General features: G+C 40.9%; 1 protein-coding gene across 2 annotated transcripts; it reads right to left on the reverse strand.

Moving 5' to 3' along the window:
* Window positions 1-1,094: 1,094 nt before the first annotated feature.
* Window positions 1,095-20,618, reverse strand: LOC119299385. 2 transcript variants are annotated; one of them, XM_037576615.1, is made up of 36 exons: window positions 20,213-20,614; window positions 19,966-20,053; window positions 17,171-19,395; window positions 16,717-16,831; window positions 15,663-16,421; window positions 15,267-15,567; window positions 14,693-15,168; window positions 13,986-14,112; window positions 13,782-13,906; window positions 13,004-13,674; window positions 12,769-12,886; window positions 12,566-12,682; window positions 12,272-12,366; window positions 11,708-11,859; window positions 11,108-11,163; window positions 10,805-11,018; window positions 9,891-10,307; window positions 9,521-9,798; window positions 9,316-9,401; window positions 9,150-9,236; window positions 6,658-6,919; window positions 6,148-6,570; window positions 5,950-6,046; window positions 4,596-4,906; window positions 4,379-4,489; window positions 4,097-4,264; window positions 3,822-3,950; window positions 3,633-3,722; window positions 3,431-3,537; window positions 3,161-3,309; window positions 2,704-2,777; window positions 2,538-2,633; window positions 2,281-2,403; window positions 2,086-2,169; window positions 1,862-2,002; window positions 1,095-1,743 (listed from the first exon to the last, which is right to left on the reverse strand). In XM_037576615.1, the coding sequence occupies exons 1-36, from the start codon at window positions 20,488-20,490 to the stop codon at window positions 1,408-1,410; spliced, it is 9,486 nt and encodes a 3,161-aa protein (XP_037432512.1). In that variant the 5' UTR covers window positions 20,491-20,614; the 3' UTR covers window positions 1,095-1,407. The 2 variants fall into 2 exon arrangements, with proteins under 2 accessions (XP_037432512.1, XP_037432513.1); XM_037576616.1 differs by lacking the exons at window positions 1,095-1,743; window positions 1,862-2,002; window positions 2,086-2,169; ... (4 more) ...; window positions 3,431-3,537; window positions 3,633-3,722 and having other exon boundaries at window positions 3,880-4,020; window positions 20,213-20,618.
* Between the last annotated feature and the right edge of the window lie 630 nt (window positions 20,619-21,248).

Raw genomic sequence — 21,248 nt, forward strand, 5'->3', positions numbered from 1 at the left:
CCTATTTCTACAAGCTGCTCACCTTTCGAGGTAAAAAGTACACGCCAGCCAGCTTCATTTGGGACAGAATTATACCACACAAACACCGTATCTTCCTACGGATTGCACTCCGGGACAGACACAACACCAGAGATAATATGTTAAGGAAGCATTAGGATAAAATTGTTTCACATAATGGCTGTGATCTATGCCCGGCTGCGGAGACAATGAGCCACATTTTACTGCGATGCAAACTAGCACAAGCGCTATGGTCCAACTTAGGCCTGCAGGAGCTGGCCACATCCTCTACAGAACCGGAAATCTTTCTATGCTCAGAACAACCACGGACACTGCACGACAAGTTATGGCATATTCTCTTCGCGGTGTGTGCGGTCACACTTTGGAATGCCAGGACGCTCAAGTGTTTGAGGGATCTCTTTGGCAAGAGCGCCAGGTATACAATGGAGTCACTGAGCTAATCAGACTATGAAGGCTGCGTGCCTCACAACATACTAGGCAGAGCCTGTTGAACTGGGCAGATGCTTTTACTCCGAGTTAGCAACATGTGTTATCCCCCTTTCTTCTATCCTGCACTATGTATCCTAACATAGGACTGGTGATGGCCTGTTGTAGTAATTATGCGGCGTTAACATCACCTTCATGTAAATGACTCTGGTCATTCGGGTTTTTTCGCCCATTTTAAATGCATAAGGTAGAAAATGCTCTACCTTTTTATTAAAAAAAATGTCCCATGGCAGCCACGGTGGCACGAGGCCACGACCTGCAGAGTGGCATGTGCGGCCTCCGTGACTCCTGCCTCTTGACCTGGCATTTTCGAATCTCTGCTAGATCTCCTGCCGACCAAACCGGCCGAGACAGCTGACACTGAAGTCTGAACACGTCGATCTCGCGTGCTGCATGTGCCGTTCCACTCCAGCTGTCGTACTTACTGATTTTGTTTCTTCAATTTCTCATATTTGCTGATCTAGAATGATCTTGCACCTCCGCCAATGCCGGGAGACGCCAAGGGAAAACCCACCGAAGTCGTGCGGTCGATGAAATCCAACAAAGGGCGGCGTCAAAGTCCAAGATAGAGTTTTTTTTTCAACTCATGCTTTCAAGAGTAGATTGGAGGATTTATCATTTATCCCCGTTAATTCCGGCGTAGCATCTATACATTATACATGTGGTATATGTGAGTGTATGCGTTCTTCCTCTCTCTTTTTTTTTGAGAAAGTGTATGCGTTCTTCCTGTGATCGACTATAGAAGGAAGAAAAGTTCCAAATTTCAGGCCAAACTTAAAGCTCGACGAGAAAACCCGGATAAAATGTTCCGTGCGCAAAGTATGCACATGCCGGGGCCAAAATTGCTGTACAAAGCTGGCTACACATGGCGGCCAGCGATCGCATCGCATTGCCTGCCTCTGCCTATTCGTCGTCCCTCCTGTCGATGAAGCTCAGGAGGAACCCGCTCACGATTCTCCTGGCGATTGGGTTGGGTATGTGGCGGCACAGCCGGCCGTCCACGTAGGCGACGACGCCTGAAGCCGCGAACCTGCCAACCGTCCACAGCCTGCCCCGCTTAACCAGGGCTCCTCCGCCGGACGACGATTCGCCTTCGTCTTCGCCTCCAGTGAGTTGTCCCTTCACTTTGGTCGTGGCCTCCGCTATGGCCTTGGTGGCCTCCTGGTGCAGCAGGCGCACCGCGAAGCTCACAAACAGGTGCTCGCACAGGGTGAGCACCGTCGGCGCAATCTTCCACTCCTGCAGGCAGCAACAGGTCCACATTTGTTTTCATGTCATGTTCCTCATCTGAGATATAGAATAAGAGAGCCCTCTCTGCCTCGACATTAGCGGTTTAGTGTCAATAGAAGAAACTTACAGGCTCATTTCGCAGACGGCGCCAAGACCGAACCGTAGAGGCGTCTCCTTTCAACAATGCCTTGCTCACGAGAAAGCCCTTCACGTTTTCCACAATTTCATTTATGAGAGCGCTATTCGGTGGTAGATTTTTTAGGAAAACCTGGAAAGGCAAAGTGCCGACGATGATGAGAACATGCGGTGTATAGAGAGCAAAGGCAAACAGACACAAGGAAATGAAGTTACCAGGTCATCAATCACCCTCACACGAAGGTACTCTTGTTTATACATGACATCCAGCATGGCTTGCAGGTACCCTTCGATGTATAGCTGAGCAGCGACAGAGGGCATGTTTAGAAAAAGTAGTGTCATGTCGCAGTAAGTTGTGAACATAAGCCATAATAAGCTTCGAAAGTAATAATAATACTAATTAGGCAGAACCTCATCAAGTCCAGGGCTATGATCAAGTTTGATCTTTCTGTCTGGACCACCCTCCATTATAGCCTGCCCTAACACAGATGGCTCCATTGCCAACCTCAACATGCCTCTGTGGAAGCCGGTAACCTACGAAAGAGGAAAATTGCTTTATGCTTTTTATTTATGACTGCAAGGCAGAAGTCCAATGTCCTGTGTAATCACATGATTCCTTTCAGAAAAGGGTGGACTTGGCAGGAGAGAGGAGGGATGTACGCCTGTACCATTCCATTTAAACCATTTGTTTCTGCTCCTTTCACAACGCTATCTGAAACTTCCGTGATAGCAGCAAAGAGAGCATTTGAACTTGCAGTTTTAACCTACAGAAGACCCAACATTAGATTAATCCATTAAAGGTCATTGTGGATCCAGCAAGTTTCAGAAGCTCACAGTTTTCCCAAGGTCACCAAGGTACCGCTTTGTTCCACCTGATTTCATATTTTTGCTTATAAACTTAAACATGCCTGCACAAGCCACAAATGAGGAAAGTCACAGAGTATTCTAGAAGAATCAGAAAATAAAGCCATAAATTTATGTCTATATCGAAGTATAAAATAGTCTAATTTTTAGATGAAAAAGATAGATATTATGATGGTGGTTGCCTAAGATAGTCAATGTTCCAACATAGTTCATGCCTCAGAAGAACATGCAAAGTCACGACGGAAAGAACCTCGAATAAACATCACAGTTAAAGTTTTGGCAGCAGACATCATTCAAAATAGGACAGGACCCTATAGATCAGTAAAAGTATCTTCTTAAAAAGAACGTGGATCTTGTTTGAAAGAATAATCCGATGATACTACAATTATCACGAATCTTTCTCCAAAGAACACATAATACATTTTACCTATGGTAAGCCCAGGGAGGTTGAGTGAGCCATCAGAAGGGTCAAAGAAAACATCAAGAACAGATGAAGCCGAGTCGTCAAACATCGAGGCGAAAGATGGAGGAAGCAACGAGCTTCCCTTTGTTACATAGATTGCCCTCAGGACATACCTATTATCAATTACTCCAGATTAGTCTTGTGTTTGGATAACCAAAACTGAACAGATAACACCATAAGAAATGGGAAAAAACAGTACAGCCATAGCTTTTGGACAAATAATCGTTGATGTACCATGAATAATGCTGGGCACATTTTAAAAATAGCTCACGGAATGTAACCAAAGCATGATTTAGGAGAACACCATTGAGCTCCACCGCTGAATTACTTATCTCGGGCACCTAGGAAAAGGAATAGGTAGAACAAAATGATTTTAAAGAACTAAATATGAATTGAGCACCAAGGAATAGTAACTCGAGAGCTGCTTTAGAAGTACCTTTACAACACTGTGCAATAGCGCTCTCAGAGCCTCTTGAGAAGAGCTGTAAGATGTCTGTGATCTTCCAGGACGAAAGCTTGCAATGATCTTTAGACATCAGATTCATAAACAAAACCCAATCATTAACTCAATATTAAAACTATAATGTCACAATCAAAGAAGATAAACAAAAGGAAAAGCAGGGACCTTAATTGGATGTACTTCGAATTGTCTAAAATAAAATTGTGTGCTCGGTGTACCAGCAGGAGCAAGGGATGTTCTCCAAAATGGTACAAGCTTCATTAACGTTTCCTCATCAACCTTCAGATCAATCGGCTGTGACATCCTTTTTTTCGTTAGAGGGCTTATGATTATGGCATTTTGTAGTGAACAACAAAGGAACCGACTATAGAAACAAAAGAAGTACTCTAAGACCAGAATCTTCCAGGTATTAACAAGATGTAAGCACACCGATTTCATACCTGCAGAATTATGGAACAGTAGTGGACTTGTTTGACACTGGAATTCGATGAATTTAGTACACAAACTATACGAAGAACATTTTCATTGAGAGCATCACCCTGAAGCTTGTTCATCCTCAAAACTGATCCGAAGGAAGCTCCATCCCACTTTTCATCCACGTTTACTGACTGCAAGGATTTCATGTTTCAGAAAATAGAGCAAGTTTTGTTTCCACCCACACACAATCAAGTCAAATGTGGCGATCAGCATCCAGAATTAAAGTTACAAGGATCTATACTTACATAAACTGCAACATCCACATTCTTGTGTCTATCTGTGATAACTGAATCAGCAGATACACGCTGAAATGTTGCCATTAAGATTGTAGAGGGTGACTGAAGCACTTCGTCGCTCTTCGACAAGGAGAAAATTACAAGATAAAATAAATCAAAATAGAACTGCAAAAGTTAGAAATGATATCGTCATGCTCAGGCTGAGTGAACTTAGAAGAGAACAAACCTGGCCCTTATCAAGAAGATGAATACACATATAAGATATTCTGAACTGTGTATGTGCTATAGGCCGTTGAATCTTCTCAGCTTTGGGATTCTCTGCCTGTTCACATATCCGTAGAACTCTGGTTAAACCATCGGCATATACTTCATAGCCAATCTTAAACACCCTCAGTCCAAATGAATCATCAAATCCTTGTTTTTCTGAACTGAGTCCATTACTAAACGAGAAATCCAGATTGAGCCTGCTTCGCATCTTCAAGAATGGCTTCCACGGACTGATCTTATCAATTTTAATTTCACGGAGTGCTGGTGTATCTGTGGAAAATCAATCAGCAGGTTAAAAATATAATTAAAGAACATTGTGAGCAATAAAAAACAGTGTACGAAAGTTGATAGGGCCTCCAACAGTGTATCGGGTTTTCACCCATGCTCCGGTACAATGATGAACTCAAGAAGGGAGAAGTTCTATTACTGAAAAAAAGTTGATGCCCGCATGGGTAAACTAAGGCTCCCTGGTCTGTTGTTCGATCACTTGTGCTCTTCTGCGATTATTCTCTGTATAGTCCCTTTCTCGTAAATATACTGCCAGGGCCTTATATACAATTTTCCCCTTGAGAAAACGAAAAATGGGCATGGATAAACTCTAGACTAGATGAGCTGAGCCAAGCACGTGCAAAAACCTAAGCACTAGTATGTACTAGAGTTAAGAGAAATATCTCACCAAATAGTGAAAGGCCTCTTAAGACGAGAATTCATGAGAATAACCAGACACATATCAACAACAATGTTTTCTTAACAATGAATAATTGTGTTGCACACCATTCTTAAGCCTTGTTCGGCAACGATCTACGGAGAGGAGCGCGCGGAGCTCGGTTCTAATCGCTCCCTAAATTATAGCCTGCATGCCACTCCGCTCTGAACCGGAGTTGCGGAGCGGAGGGATGCCGAACAGGCAGTTAGATATGGGGTTCATTTGTCTCCAGCATTAGCTTATAAGTAAACAAAAGCATAGATTACTTGGTAGGCATCAATATTGTAAATTGTGATATATTCACACACAATGTGATACGATAGATTGCTAACGTTTTCCACTCGTATAGATATAAAATTCACTTTCCATAAAGTAAGGTTCACAAACATCTGTTTACCATTCAAACACTAACTGGTGGAGTAACTGCTAGCTCGGTGCTCTATTCATTGATATTTCGAATTCGTGCTTTGCAGAGGCATGCAATATTTCAGTGGTGGAGTAGTGCAGCACTTTGGGGACAGTAATCAGTTTCATAATTACTACAACCGGCAACATAACACATTTATCAATAGAGGTAACTCTTGGGAATTAGGATATAAGAACTTGCCAACAATGCGCACAACCAACTTCCGGGGTAAACTCGAGTCATCCCATGCATACTGTTCTGATTCTTGAGGGCCTAACATATCTGATTCGTCTGAATCCTAGAAAGTCCAGCGAAATTCAAGATTTTATCAATAATGTCACAATACATTGTAGTTCTGCTGATAAGATTATATCAAAGAATCTAGAAATATACACATACCTTCTGGAAATACATGATAGATGCTTTATTCAAGCAATTCTCTACCCGATATGGTAGTGCAACCTTTGGTGGCTTGGTGAAGTGTAGAACAAAAGATGTATTCTCTTGAACAACATCAACAGAAGCAAACTGTTTCAGCTTCCCGTCTTGTAAAGTGTCTTTGTTAATCCCATCTATTACCATATCTTCTGATCTTCTAAACTTCATAAAAAAACGGCCGATTGATGAAACACAAATTGGTCCAGACCAACCATACCCTGTTTCTTTTGGACAAAACTGGATAAAAATGAGTGAATCCTCGGATACATTTTTGTGCTTCTTAAGAAACAAATCAAAGTAGTTTCCTTCTCGCTTTTTTCCAGGTTTCCATGTCTGTAAGGTAGCCCTCTGTTTAGCTTCAATTGTCAATCCATCTATGTCATCCTAGTCAAATGACAACCAAATTCATGAGTACCAAATGAGACTGCAATCAAAAACCAGTAAATACTTGTCAGAGCAAAAATGAAACACCTGAACAAGACATTGGCGAACAGCAACTGCAGCAGCAGACTCATTTGAGATCACATATCTTGGCACGATTAATACAACTTGTGATGACACATGCAAGCCATAAATAACAGGTTGTAAAGACATGCCGAAAGCTGCCATCCGATGGGGAAATATATCATCGTGGATCTCAAGAAAAAATTCAGTGAAACCAGATAATGCTTCTAAATCAATAAATGCTTCTGATCCTTTCTCGTCATGCAGGCTTATTCGCAGTTTATTTGACCTGTCATGTGTCAGATTGTCAATTTACATAGTTAAACATGTTTGCAGACTTGGTGCCAGAGAAGGCATAGATAATCACAAACTGCTCTATATAGGCACTACAGATAAACGAAATGAACACAATCCTGGCTTTCCCATACTTGCATTTACATAACCAAATATCATCAAGACATAGAGCAATGTGGCAATCTTTCTAAATCAGAAAAAATACAACAACGACAAAGCCTTTAGTCCCAAAACAAGTTGGGGTAGGCTAGAGGTGAAACCCATAAGATCTCGCAACCAACTCATGGCTCTGGCACATGGATAGCAAGCTTCCACGCACCCCTGTCCATAGCTAGCTCTTTGGTGATACTCCAATCCTTCAGGTCTCCCTTAACGGACTCCTCCCATGTCAAATTCGGTCTACCCCGCCCTCTCTTGACATTCTCCGCAAGCTTTAGCCGTCCACTATGCACCGGAGCTTCTGGAGGCCTGCGCTGAATATGCCCAAACCATCTCAGACGATGTTGGACAAGCTTCTCTTCAATTGGTGCTACCCCAACTCTATCTCGTATATCATCATTCCGGACTCGATCCTTCCTCGTGTGGCCACACATCCATCTCAACATACGCATCTCCGCCACACCTAACTGTTGAACATGTCGCCTTTTAGTCGGCCAACACTCAGCGCCATACAACATTGCGGGTCGAACCGCCGTCCTGTAGAACTTGCCTTTTAGCTTTTGTGGCACTCTCTTGTCACAGAGAATGCCAGAAGCTTGGCGCCACTTCATCCATCCGGCTTTGATTCGATGGTTCACATCTTCATCAATACCCCCATCCTCCTGCAGCATTGACCCCAAATACCGAAAGGTGTCCTTCTGAGTACCACCTGGCCATCAAGGCTAACCTCCTCCTCACACCTAGTAGTACTGAAACCGCACATCATGTACTCGGTTTTAGTTCTACTAAGCCTAAACCCTTTCGATTCCAAGGTTTGTCTCCATAACTCTAACTTCCTATTTACCCCCGTCCGACTATCGTCAACTAGCACCACATCATCCGCAAAGAGCATACACCATGGGATATCTCCTTGTATATCCCTTGTGACCTCATCCATCACCAATGCAAAAAGATAAGGGCTCAAAGCTGACCCCTGATGCAGTCCTATCTTAATCGGGAAGTCATCAGTGTCGACATCACTTGTTCGAACACTTGTCACAACATTATCGTACATGTCCTTGATGAGGGTAATGTACTTTGCTGGGACTTTGTGTTTCTCCAAGGCCCACCACATGACATTCCGCGGTATCTTATCATAGGCCTTCTCCAAGTCAATGAACACCATATGCAAGTCCTTCTTTTGCTCCCTATATCTCTCCATATGCAAGTCCTTCTTTTGCTCAGAAAAAATACAAAATGAAGAAAATATTCATTTGAATTGACACATCTGCAAAGGTCCACTAAAGCTGTTATGAAGTCCTATGGCTGGAATCAGCTGGTTCCGATTTTCTCAGTCAGTTGCACGAACTACAGTAATTATTCTCTACTGTTTTACATAGAATGCACAGGTTGTTAGAACTAAAGATGGGGGGAACTTAAAACCTTGATAGTCAACTCAGGTCCGGCCAGTTCATGCCTTTTGGACATGGATTACAATAGAGAATGTCCCTTCAGTATATATATTTCCCTGATGTTTTACCAATCCCAAGAAATTATTGCAAAAATAGTACTGTTTGAGTTAGCATTGTTAAGCTTCATGCACTAGCCAATGCAACCAAAAATCCAAACTGATGGAAAGGGCCAGGCAATCCACATATACACTTCAACAGCCCCTCACGTGTGAGGCGGGAAGTCAACACGTGAATAGACTCAGACGTATGCCTCAAGAGGGCTATACGTGGACACAGAGGGGGCAACAACATTTTTTAGATAAATTGTGAAAACTAGGACTTGAACTCAAGACCTTAGGCGCTGATATCATGTTAAGCTTCATGCACTAGCCAACACAACAAAAAGTATGAACTGATGGAAAGGGCTAGGCAATCCATCAACAAGCATTATGACAGCACAACAGGTAGCAATCAAGTACGGAAATTATTGACAATTTGCAGAAACACTATGATATAAACCCGGAACTAAATGAATGTTATACCAGCTCTAATGGATTGCCTTTTGTGCCTGAGCTACTGGATTACATCAAGGATTAACAAACAAATGAACAAAACTCAGGGTGATTGCTTGCTTACTTTGTAAACCAGGAGCTCATTGACATTGAGGGCAAAATACAACCATTCTGTGGAGGAAGATTAATATTGCCTTTTCCAATTTCAAACCTGCAATAAATCAGCACCATATGAGCAACTCTGCAAGAATGCTTACCAATTATTTAGCATTACATTCAGCATCACATACGCGGGTAGTGGTTTTTGACCAGAAGCTGTGCACAGCAAGGGGTAGTCACTTGTATTTTGTAGTGTATATCTTGTGAAAAGAGCAACCTGAACAATCAAAAGATCAGTCATCAAGTACATCATTTTGATATCATCAAATTTTGTAAAGCATGCAGTATCAGCAGATATCACTGGAAAGTGAAAAACATAACGTCGCCTCATTCTACCTCCAGCAAGCCTTTCTCCTGACGCAACAGTCTTAAAGAAGAATGAAACTTCCCAGGAACAAACTCTAATTCTAGATCAAGGAATTGAGCTCGAGCTGTCTGCTTTTGCATTCTCTTGGCCCAATCGGCACTATTAGCTGCCTTGGACTTTGAACCATATGAAATTAGTGTGACTGAAAAATTAAACATGGCAGGATTCACATAGAAATAAGCGCTTGAACCACTTGTAATTGTTGCCTCCTTTCCAATGAGGCCAAAATTATCGTCTCTGGTATTCTCTACAATATCATAGTACAAAACACTAAGTTAACATAGCATTTCTTTTGTTTGCTTTCTTCAACAGTTAAATGCTAATAGAATAAGACTTTACCCGGTTTGGAGTCAGTCAGAAGCACATGTATGTCTGTCTGCAAGAAATTGTACACTTGAACAGTCGGGTATATAAAAATTTCTCTTTGCAGCTGTAATGCCACTGATGCACTCCTGCCAGACACACGAGTACCATTTGTAGGCTGCAAAGGCACATCTCTAGCCAGAGTATGAATCAAAAAATAAAGATCCGTCACATGCTGACCATCAACGGAAACAGGGCAACTCAAAGAACTGAAAGAAGACTTCATGGAATCAATACTGAAGGCTTTTCTTATGTTGTAATTAAGTTTTTCTATAACACCAGATATGCGAACTGCTTTTTCACCGGTTATGTCTTCTGACCATTGGAATAAAGTTGCATGGCTCAGATTTGAGTGTTCGGACATCTCAGGTCTAATTGACAGCATAAAATTTCCTGAAATTCGAGAACAATAGTTAGAGAAGTGCCCCTCGGAGCTACAGAAATAAAGAAGAAACATATTTGGTTGTTCGATAAAAGGTTGCAACCGTAAGGAATTGAACTACGTACAACACAAGATGGCATATTTCGTGGGGATGAGTATGAAGTTCACTACGCATGCATTATCCATATCACGCTACTATGTAAGTCATAAATGAAAGTTACGACCACTGTCCAGGGAAGTATTATTGTTAGAATGCACAACAGAAACCATTGCACAAATCATATTAAGAAAGCAGACGGAGACTCGCAAAGAAAGGAAGTTAATGTCTGAAACAGACCCGATAATTATAGTTTGGACAAAGGAAATTTACCAAATTATATAGATATTAAGAACATTTTATCACCTCATTCCTACATATTTTCTTACACACCAATGCAGTAAGTCATGAGATATTAGATCACACATAGCAGATGATAATGTTATGCCAAGGAAAGGTACAGTTACTTGCCAAGGGCTAGAGACATCAGCGCTTTTTTGGATCCTCCAGATAAATTCATAGCGTCAAGTACTCCAGTAGATTCATCAACCATGTCACCGCTTCGAACTGTGACAAGCGCAGCCTCTTCATTCTCATTTTGTGGCCTCTGAAACCGAAGTTCAAGGGGAAAGTCACTCTTATTATATATCCTCAACAAAGGTTGGACTGAAAGCGATAGACCTTCCTGCAATTAGTCAACAATTAACAATGAGAAAACACGATCATGAAATATTCAGTGGCTAACATAAAATACAGAAGCATTTGCTTTCCTACCACAGAATTCTGGGACACCTTGACCACAACAAATGGTCCAGAGAAGCGTCTTGAATCTACAGTGCTCAGAGGAACAAAAACATCACAGTAAAATACAGTAATCACTCCACAAATAAAACTGAAAGTAACTGTTAGAAGCCTAGAACATGGCTTGCCAGTCAGACTTCCGAGTCTAACAAGACAAGACAATAGAATATATACATTCCCAGTTCTTAAATGGAGAACCCATTGCCTTCAGAATGGATTGGTATCATGTATATCAAATTTTGTTAAACAGAACAAGTATATCAGGGTACAAGAGTGTCCTTGTGTACAAGTCCATGAGCAACTTTCCTTGGAAATACATGTATAAACTCTTTAAGCTGAGGTATACCACAAGATTATACCAGGAATATAGCGTTGTGTGTAAACAAGACATAGTTAATTTTAACACTGCTTATCTGAAACAAATAACCATAATCCTCTACAAGAAGAGTTCAAAGATAAGAGTCTTTGAATCAAGCAACATAAGCCTTGAAACTAGACGATTTACAGAACAGAAATCTAAAATCCAACCCTGTGGTGTTGAACTTTGATGAATATAGTTGTGGAAAGAAGTACCTTTGAGAGATGATGCTAGGGTTCTCCATGCGTAGATGCCAGACTCATGGAGAGGAATATTGATTGGAGCAGTTGAAAATGCCCCTTCCTTGAATAAAGAAATAGAAACTAAGCTCTGATCATGTGGGCGATTATCATCAAATACAAAATTCCTGTAGTAGAAGGCAACATAAGAAGAACGTGAGAAAATAACAAAAGAGCATTGCAATAATAGAAAAGGAATCAAAACTATTACAAATACTTTAAAAGGGCGTGAAAGCCAGACTCATCAGTGCGGAAACAGTGAAGGACAATTTAAAGGCACCAAAAACTTTGGTCAAGAGCTGAATGTCTATTCTGAGAATCAGCACAAACGAGGTTCTAAATATCGAAAGACTAAAATCGCAAGCATGCTCTATAAATGTTACTCCATCTGGCTTCCTAAACCTACACCACATTTTATGATTAAACACCTGCAGGACTATTTTAGTCATACACCATTTGTTGGTGACAATGTACAGAATGTATACCTTGCTAAGATGCTGAAAAAATAAATTGTTTAGATAAGCAACAAAATGAACAGACCTCAAGAAAACTGAAGTCGACTGTTGTCCAGGAACTATTGCGTCCCCATTATTTTGAAAATGACATACAAGTGCCAGCCTTGAGTTATTCTCTATCTGCAGAAGTAATGGGTATATGCTCATAGAACAGTAAACTAGAATCCACTATGAAACTAAAATCAGAAGCATTGATGCATGGTGCAACACATAACCTCTGAAACAAAGTCTAGCATATGGTAAGCCCCAAAAATCATCAATCAAACATATCATTTCCAAGACTGTAACAATATTTATATAGAACAGTTCAAGTTCAAACCTTGCAGCAGTTAGGAAAAATAGCTGAGTTTCTCACAGCATATGGACCCATCAAGCCTAACTTCCCGACCAAATAAAGCAGCATGTCAACTGAAAGCTCATTTATGAAAATATCCACCTGCAAGAATGAAGGAGATGCAAAATCATGTTACAGAAAAATAATTTTGACTAGTTCAAAATAGGCATATTAATAAAGAATTGAACCTGCTTTAAATGAAAGAAGAAACGCAGTGGGGTCCCGCTACGTCTAGTAACTGAATCTTGGTTGAAAAATCTAAATCGTAAGAACACATAGGAAGTGATAGGTGAGATAAGGTCCTCCCTGTATGTAAGATAGAAATAACTCAGATTCCAATCTCCAACTCAACATTGAAAAAACAACTAAAAACAGCATTAGTCAACATAGCAATGACTATTGAGAATTTAGCACAACACATACCACATATTTTTGCGGGCATCGAAGTACTGCCCTGAAACTTTGAATGAACTTAGAATCCTGATCTTGGATGGGTATATTTGTGTGACAACACGGATATCATTTATGCAGTTTTGGACCAGTGGAAAAACATCACCAGTATCAAACACTTCATGCGTAATGGTAAAAACAATCTTATCAATACTGATGGTTATATGTTGTGAACTTGCAACAGTTTCCAACCTATCCATTACAGCAGAAGGCAACTCATCTTCCACATCCAAATAAGAGTTACCATCCAAGTTCATATTGGGAACAATGAGCCTTGCAACATCAGAGAATAGATATTCATCCAAAATCTTCAACTTAAATGGATTTCCTGGCTTTTTCACAAACTCCAGTAGACCATCCACAAATGCAATGCCATAATTGTTTTTCTTGTTCACAAGATGGTAAGAACTACTTGAAATAACCTTGCAAGAATTACCATCATCTTCGTCATCCTCAAAACTATCAAACCCGAGAGGAAACAAGCTCCACAGTGAACAAGGCTTGTCAACAAATGAAGAAATTTCAACCAAATCTGATCCTTGGGAGAAACTAAGGGCCAGCTCTTTGCCTTCATCAGTTTTTGCACATAAAGATAAAAGAGAAATATATGGTGTGTCTGACCCCCATCTCTTATGGTGTTTCACCTGAAAATAGGTCAAAATGATTTTACACCCGTGCACATTTTCTACATCATCCGGTCAGCTGAATATTATTAGTGAGAAATTCATAACTGTATTATAGGTACAAATACCTTAAATAATGCATGTTCACCAGCAAGGGAATAATGGTATGCACCGACCACTTGATACTTCATTCCAATATTTTTGACTGATACATACATCTGTTGATCAAGATCTCGTATAGCCACAATTGCTCCTATTGTGACAGTAGTACATGGGTTAGCACAGTGAATTTAAGTGACAAGAATCAAGTTGATGTCATTAAGGATAACTACCATCAGGTATAGTACAATCTATATTATCCAGCTGTTCTTGCTGAGTGGTGTCACCAATCTGTATTTCCTTCTGAGTTGCAGTAGAACTCAGCATTCCATGGAAAGGAGCAAGTAATGACGAGATCATCTGCATAGATCCAGATAGTTAACTCATAGAAGAAAATGTGTTGTATATTGTATGAAAGGTAAACCCTAGACAACCTTAAATCGCAGTATAGAATGATAGGATGATCAGAGATTTCATACTGCAATGGATGAATTTCCATGTTCCTTGCAGGACATATTATATCCAAAAGTGTGTATTTGTCAAAGAAGTGGATACAAATGGTGTATATTCGCAAAAGAAGTAAATTTGATGAGAATAACTATTAAAAAAGTAATCCTGGTTAAGTGGAGCAAATTACACACAGCTGTAAATAAGGTGCAAGCCTATAATATGACATGCTTCAAGGAACAATAGGATAGCAACAGTGGCAATATACAGGTATAACCATGGAGCTCCAGTGTTGAACACAAATTTGACCAGAACTTCCAAATTCATTTTCTACAGGATCTAAAACAGGATGCTGAAGGGCTATCTCATAATTTAGCACTAGCAATTCCTATAAATTGTAGAGAAAGCACAGAAGAGCAGGAACATCTAGCTAGTATTGGTAATAAAAAAAACTACCAACTCCAAAAGATGGCAGGTAAGATTGAGAAATCACCTCAATGCTTGATAATGATATTGTCACCTCCAAACCAGAAACAAAACCGTTTCCACAATAATCACCACTTAAACACATCAAATTAGAATCTCTATCCAATTGTTTTTTCTCTATCTTAAGAGAAGTAGAGAAATGGCTGAGGATATAACTCTTATGTGAAGAAAATTCAAGTGTATTGCCTGTTGAACTTTCTAATGTAGAAGTTGAACTTGCAGGAGCATCACGATCATGGGTAACACCATTATCCGCTTCTATAAATGGAAGATATTCTTGAATTTCAGACTGAGATGTAAGAACAGTAGACTTTCTGGACCGAAAACGGGGTGCTGGCACATCTCTCAATTGTTCATGGGCACTCTTGGGCATACTACTAATAGTGGAGACTGAAAGACACTTCACCTCAAACAAAATCTTCATGCCAAAATTCAATAGTTGAAAACTTGCGTCAACTTCGAGAGTTAATCCCTGATATGTACCTAAGTGCATGGAAAGAACATTAAATTATCTGAAAAAAACAGGTTAAATTCTCTCCTTGGCAGTGCATTAAAGTGAATGAGTTTATAAGCTCAGTTACCAGGTTCATCCGCAACAGCAAGTGTAATAGAAATCCGAGATAAATCAATATCTAGACATTTGATAGCATTCAAATGGGATTCCTCACTTTGTGAATGAACACCTAAAGACACCGGTGATACTTCCCCCTGTGTATAACCGTTGATCACATTAGGGTCACTTTTTGCAGAGACTGAAGTTACTGAATCTTTGGCTAAATTTGAAGTTGCCCACACTGGGAGATCCATAAGCAGCCAAAAATAAATTTTGCAACAGAAAACAAGCTTAGCTAAGAAAATTGTTTCAAGAAAGATCAAGCCACCCTGCAAATCAAAGTTATTGAGAATGTCTTAGTATTAAAATAACCAGAAAAGGTGTTACTTGGGAACAATTGAGAGAGAATATTGATTTCTCTAACCTGGATTTTGCATTTGAAAATTTGAAGATTATCATCGATCAACAGAGAGATTTTCTGTCTACTGGGTTGATTGACTTCAGTTAAATAGTTGTGAACCCTATAGTCTCCAATATAAACCTCTGTAAATTCAATTTCAATAGAATAGCAAATTCCCAAAGAATCAGAAACGCGACCACTTCTAGATTCATCTTCCATTTTCACAAGGGTCAAGCTATCTTTAGTGGGCCCAGCACGCAGATGGAAGGTGCATTCTGTTATAATGAACTGGTTCTTGTTATACGGTAAACTACTAAGCATAGTTGTGTATTCAACTTGGTTCTCGAATACCACAGACTGAATTCCGGATAAACTAACAAGGATGTATGTACATTGTCCACCAAGCAGAAGTTTCAAAGAAGAACTTCTGATGCAGAACCCAACACCCAAAGCTAACATATCATGCAATTCCTGTGTTGTTATTCCCTCAAATATAGGAGAGCTGCTGATGTAGTTTATGGTGTTGTTGACAAAGACGGCAGGATTCGGAAAAAGTCCACCACGTGAAGTACTAAAGATGATGTATGTTGGTTCCACTTCAACTATGAGTTCTGTATGAGAGTCAATTGATTCTTCCTGGGCAATACGATCAATGCCAAGATCTCTTGTGCTCCCCACCACAGTTTTATTGCAGAACGATGCTAGCCTTCCAATAAAATCTTGGGAATACTTAACATTAACCAAGTCAGAATTCAATGCCACCAGATGCATACTTTCAATAAGCTGTAACGATGGCATACTGTTACTGACCACAACAACGGGCATATGATAGAATACCAAGCACAGAAAAATTAACAGCAATGGGAATAGAACTAGTTTTTTATTTGTCATTTATAATCTGGAATCTGACATGATTCTGCATCCAAGTCGTGCACAATTCAGCTCTTGTATGACTACACATCTAACAATTGCCACAAGTAACAAAATATCATAGGTCACTATGTTTACTGAAAAAATTCTACAAAATGTCCTTAGATTCCATAACGTTGAAAAACTTATAACTTGTGCACGCACAAACCTGGCAAACAGTAAACAATTCATCCATGTAGAACAAAGCTATGCAACCAACAATTCCTCCTCCTAAGTTCATTGACAGAATGTTTCTGTCTGCGAAGAAGGAATGCACATACTTCCTGGAAGGTGTACATATAAAAGGATTGTCAACAGAAAAATCTTTGACGAAACACACTCGACTCATGATAATTCAGGCCATGGCAGCTAATTTTTGATTTAAGAGTTAATTGTAAAAATGCTGAGCTTCAAGTGTTGAGGAACAATTTTAAAATATATAAAAGAAACTAACAGTATATTCATTGCAATTTCTTGGAATAGACGCTATTTCACACAACTCTTAAGAAAACCATTTAAACCCAATGCCTCATACTAGACCCCAAAAGTAACAGTTCAGATGATGTACTAAATCAAAATATTTTCAGATTCACAAGTCCATGAAAATGAAGATTAAATTATACCTGCCTGTTGACAGTTGGAAATTGGCCGACATTGGTCCAAATACATGACACTGATGATTGGTCTCTAAATTATCTATCAGGAGAGTTAGATTAGCCAATTTGAAGTAAGCATCCAACTCAATATTCTCTGGATAAACATGTCTTGCACTACTTTCGGTTGCAGGATAAGCAGGTTCTTGCACCTCCTTCATGCAAAATGTACTATGTGATTCCTTGACATGTGAATTAGATCTCGGTGGAGTAGATAGAGATGCTGGCCACATGGCACATTCAACATATGCCAGACTGAGAACTATGCAGGATGTCCTGCTATTCATCCGAGAAAATAGGGGCACATACTTATTTTTGCAATTTTGCAACAAATTGTTTTTATCAAAGGATAACCGGATACTGGGACCAGCAATCAGTGCTTCAATCTGGAGGGTATTTCCTGGAATAGCATCTGACATCACAATATTCATTATCTGAGTGAATGATCTCAGTTTATCAAGAACTCCACTTGCAGGTGTTATAGAGGCACCAGGAATCGGAAGGTTTGGTATATTTCTGTTTAGCTCTTTCAGATGTTTGTAATGCATGAACTGTCTATGCAGCATATAGGTAGATGAAGCACACTGATAATCCAAATCAAGGTTTAGTTTACCGACTGTAAATCTGCATTGCTGAAACCCACTTATATTTTGGTAAGGATCAACAACGTATGATTTGACTTCAAAAATAACAGAAGGCTTTTCATGATGTATCACACCAGATTCATTGTATAAATTGCTGATTAACATCCATTCCCTCCACAGTTTCTCCATACCACTCCGTAGAACAGCAGTGGACGAACCATCACTGTGGGGAAATTCATCAGATTGTTTTTCGGAAAATGGGTGCATACTGGCAGAATCACTCCAGAGGATCATCTTTGAATCAGTGTCTTCGGCAAACTCTGCAGTTTTAAAAGATGAATTCCTCCCAAGTGTGTTGCTATTATCCGCTCGTGACAACTTCGGGACACCAGCGAGAAAAACCTTCAGTTCTCCAGCAACAAAAAACAGCGATTGTGTGATGCAACCAGCTGAGTAAAGTAAGCATGATGATTTTATCACCAAATGTATCGAAGGTAAATCACTGTGATAACTCTTGCTTCCATTGTTTAACTTTTTCATGCCGATGGAGTGATCAGCAATAGGTAACAGGATTACAGAGAGTTCTCCAAGGTGAATTCCGAGCTGAAACTCCATGTCTGAATCATGAGAGAAACCAGGAAAAATGTGTGCACGGGATCTACATGTTTTGTTTCCAGAATCCCTAGCTCTGAACACTGACCAGAATGCGAATACAACAAACCTCCATAAATATAAAAAAGGAGAGAGAATTTTCATTATGGAAGAAACCAGAAGCGTTTTTGATGATTCTTGCTTGTTCTGTTGCTGTGATATGGCAAGTTTTGAACGGGCAGCACGTCGTGCTCTAGCAATAGCTTCTGCAGGAACTTTCTCCTCTAACTCAAGAACAATTACCCAATGATCTCTGATAGCTCCCAACATTTTCCTGTTCCTTGACACCCTACCACAATTCTTCTTTATCACCTTGTCAGAGGGATATCCGACTAATGATAACAGCAACACATAAGCATGAACATAGTGCTGCCAATAAGTAGCACAGCTTAAGGCCTTGCTTAAAGAAAATCTGCGGCCTACTATTGGACTGTCAAGCTTTTGCATAGCAATTTGCCAGAGCTCCCTACCACTCCTAGTCTTGTAGTGTTCCTTTTGACTTGTAATGTCCAAAATCACCATCAACGAAGGAATAGCTTTTGGTGAAATTTTGCAGCATGCACTGGGAACATGGATGCTAAAAGCAGCAAGTTGGAGATTATCCAGTCTAGCACAAGCAGATAAGCCTGTAAAAGATGCAGTGCAATCTGTACAATCATTCTCCTTCATCACAAACTCAAAATCATTACATTTAACAAGAAGGTGATTCTTCTTTATTGATGATATAGAAGAGCCAACTAATCCTCTGAACAGAGAACTGCGAGAAACAAGCTCAGGACCTAACTGTAAGTCAGTTGCCCTCAATACCAAAACATGGGAGCCATCAAGATACCGAACTTGTATTGTGATATCATCAATCCGCACCTGACTACAGTTTAGAAGTACACTGGCAAATCCCGAGGTAAACTTATCTTCCAGGGAGCTAACTAGACCTTCAATCATCTCATGCAATATTTCACCCTAAAAAATAGTACAAGGCACAGCTTTTGATCAAATTTGTAAGCAAGCATCGTAGTAATATAACTAAAAATATGAGTGCTAGTGATGATTAACACAGAAGGAACTTTGCATACAGAAGCAGTCTGTCTAAATGACTGATTAGTGTAACCTACAAGTACAGAAAGCATTTTTGAAACCCCACAGTTACGTAACCTAACCATAATATACTTAGCATCTATGTATTAGCATTGCACAGATACATCGAGTGGGGTACCATCGGCAGTAAGTACACGTGTTAACTTCTTGCTTCAGCAGTCACATTTTTGTTCCAGCATAATGCAGGTGTGGTACATGTCCTTATCACTAAGGCATGTCGAATTATCACCTCCACTGCAGAGAATTGACAGGAAATACAGAAGCGCTGGCATACATCCCCTAGAAGAAGAGGATCAAAGACTCATAATCAAATGCGAGGGTTGGCATGCTAATCGAAACGCAGGTGCTTTGTGATCGACAGTTGTTTCGCATTCTACAGAGATTAGGACTTGAAAATAATTGTGGCTGGGCATAATGCAAGCATGAATTTTGTACCTGAGGGTCAATTGATGCAATCACTCTCTTCTTCTCCTTGGATACCCATTCCTTGATGTCTGGCCGCTGCTTCCGCGGTGCAGGCTCCCTTCAGGATTACAAAAAAATGACGTCAGACCTCAGACAAACACAATGCCATATGTAATGAACACAATGACATCATACGTACCCACTGTCTCCCCGATACTACAGCCGCTACTAATTCATTGCCACGATAGCACGCGGGAGCTGCGGGGCAAGAGGATACCTGAGGGTGAGCGAGACGTCGACACCGCGCAGGACTGCGGCGAGCGCGGGGGCGCCCCAGGGCGAGACGGCGAGCTCGACCTCGGCGACGGCCGCGCGGTCGACCCTGGCGGGGAAGGAGTCCGGCGCGGAGAGCGCCGCGGCGCCAAGCTGGAGCCCACGCGCGACGGCGCGGGAGCGGAGCGGGCCAAGCTCCACCCGCAGCTCCGCCGGGTCAGCCACCAGCCACGGCCGGAGCGCGGCCAGCAGCCGCGAGCGCGCCGCGTCGGCGAGGCCCATTCGGGGATGGTTTAGGCCCGGGACTCCATGGATGAGGAAGCGCAGAGCGGAGGATGCTTCGGAGGTGAGGTGATCGGGGTTTCGAGTTCGAGAGGCGGGGGTGAGTCCGGATTGGAGCGGTTGGGGGTTTGGGGGGCCGGGGAGGTTTGTCGGCAGGAAGGCGATGTTTTGGATCATTTGCTGCCTCGCCTAGTTTTTTCTATAGACAAGTTCATTTTAGAATTCTGTTATGGAAAATGTTAAAAATATGATGTCCGACGACCAGACTTTCCATGCAAAAACAGATAAAATTGTCATGTTTATGTATAGGATTTACCATGTTATTAGTCATGTAGAGTAAAAAAAATAACATGTTGCATCGAATATGCAGGATCCGACGTAGATGAGGTTCATATCAGATTTATCCGTTGTTATAAATTTCACGTTACACACTTGAACTTTTTTTTGTTTTGGTTCACTGTAGACCTTATCATATGTCAGGCGGGCTTAAAAAGCATGAACCCCAAACTGCAAACCTGAGCCCAACATGAAGCGTGAAAATGATCCTTTCCTTGAATTCGGTCGGGAAACAAGCTCAAAGCCCGAAAGCTCGGTCCAGATGTTGCTTCCTATTTTGCACACGTGTAGGCTTGACTCGAAAACCAGTCGTCTAAGCAATTCCAACTTATACAATGTCAATTTTTAGGCTACCCAATCAGCTTATGCAATGTCACCGGTTTTCGACATAGCTTTGCACTCATCCATGCACTTAACCTCCT

This window comes from Triticum dicoccoides, chromosome 5A (assembly GCF_002162155.2).
Source record: "Triticum dicoccoides isolate Atlit2015 ecotype Zavitan chromosome 5A, WEW_v2.0, whole genome shotgun sequence".
In the NCBI taxonomy this organism is placed as follows: Eukaryota; Viridiplantae; Streptophyta; class Magnoliopsida; order Poales; family Poaceae; genus Triticum; species Triticum dicoccoides.

Bases quoted from the DNA above. Each gene is read 5' to 3' on its own strand.
- LOC119299385 (XM_037576615.1), bottom strand. From the start codon at position 20,490: ATGGGCCTCGCCGACGCGGCGCGCTCGCGGCTGCTGGCCGCGCTCCGG. The intron at 14,113-14,692 runs GTGATTTCTCAA...GGATCTATGCAG, and splicing joins TATCATTATCAAGCATTGAG to ATGATCTCGTCATTACTTGC. The intron at 9,237-9,315 runs GTATGTGATGCT...GATTTATTGCAG, and splicing joins GGTCAAAAACCACTACCCGC to GTTTGAAATTGGAAAAGGCA.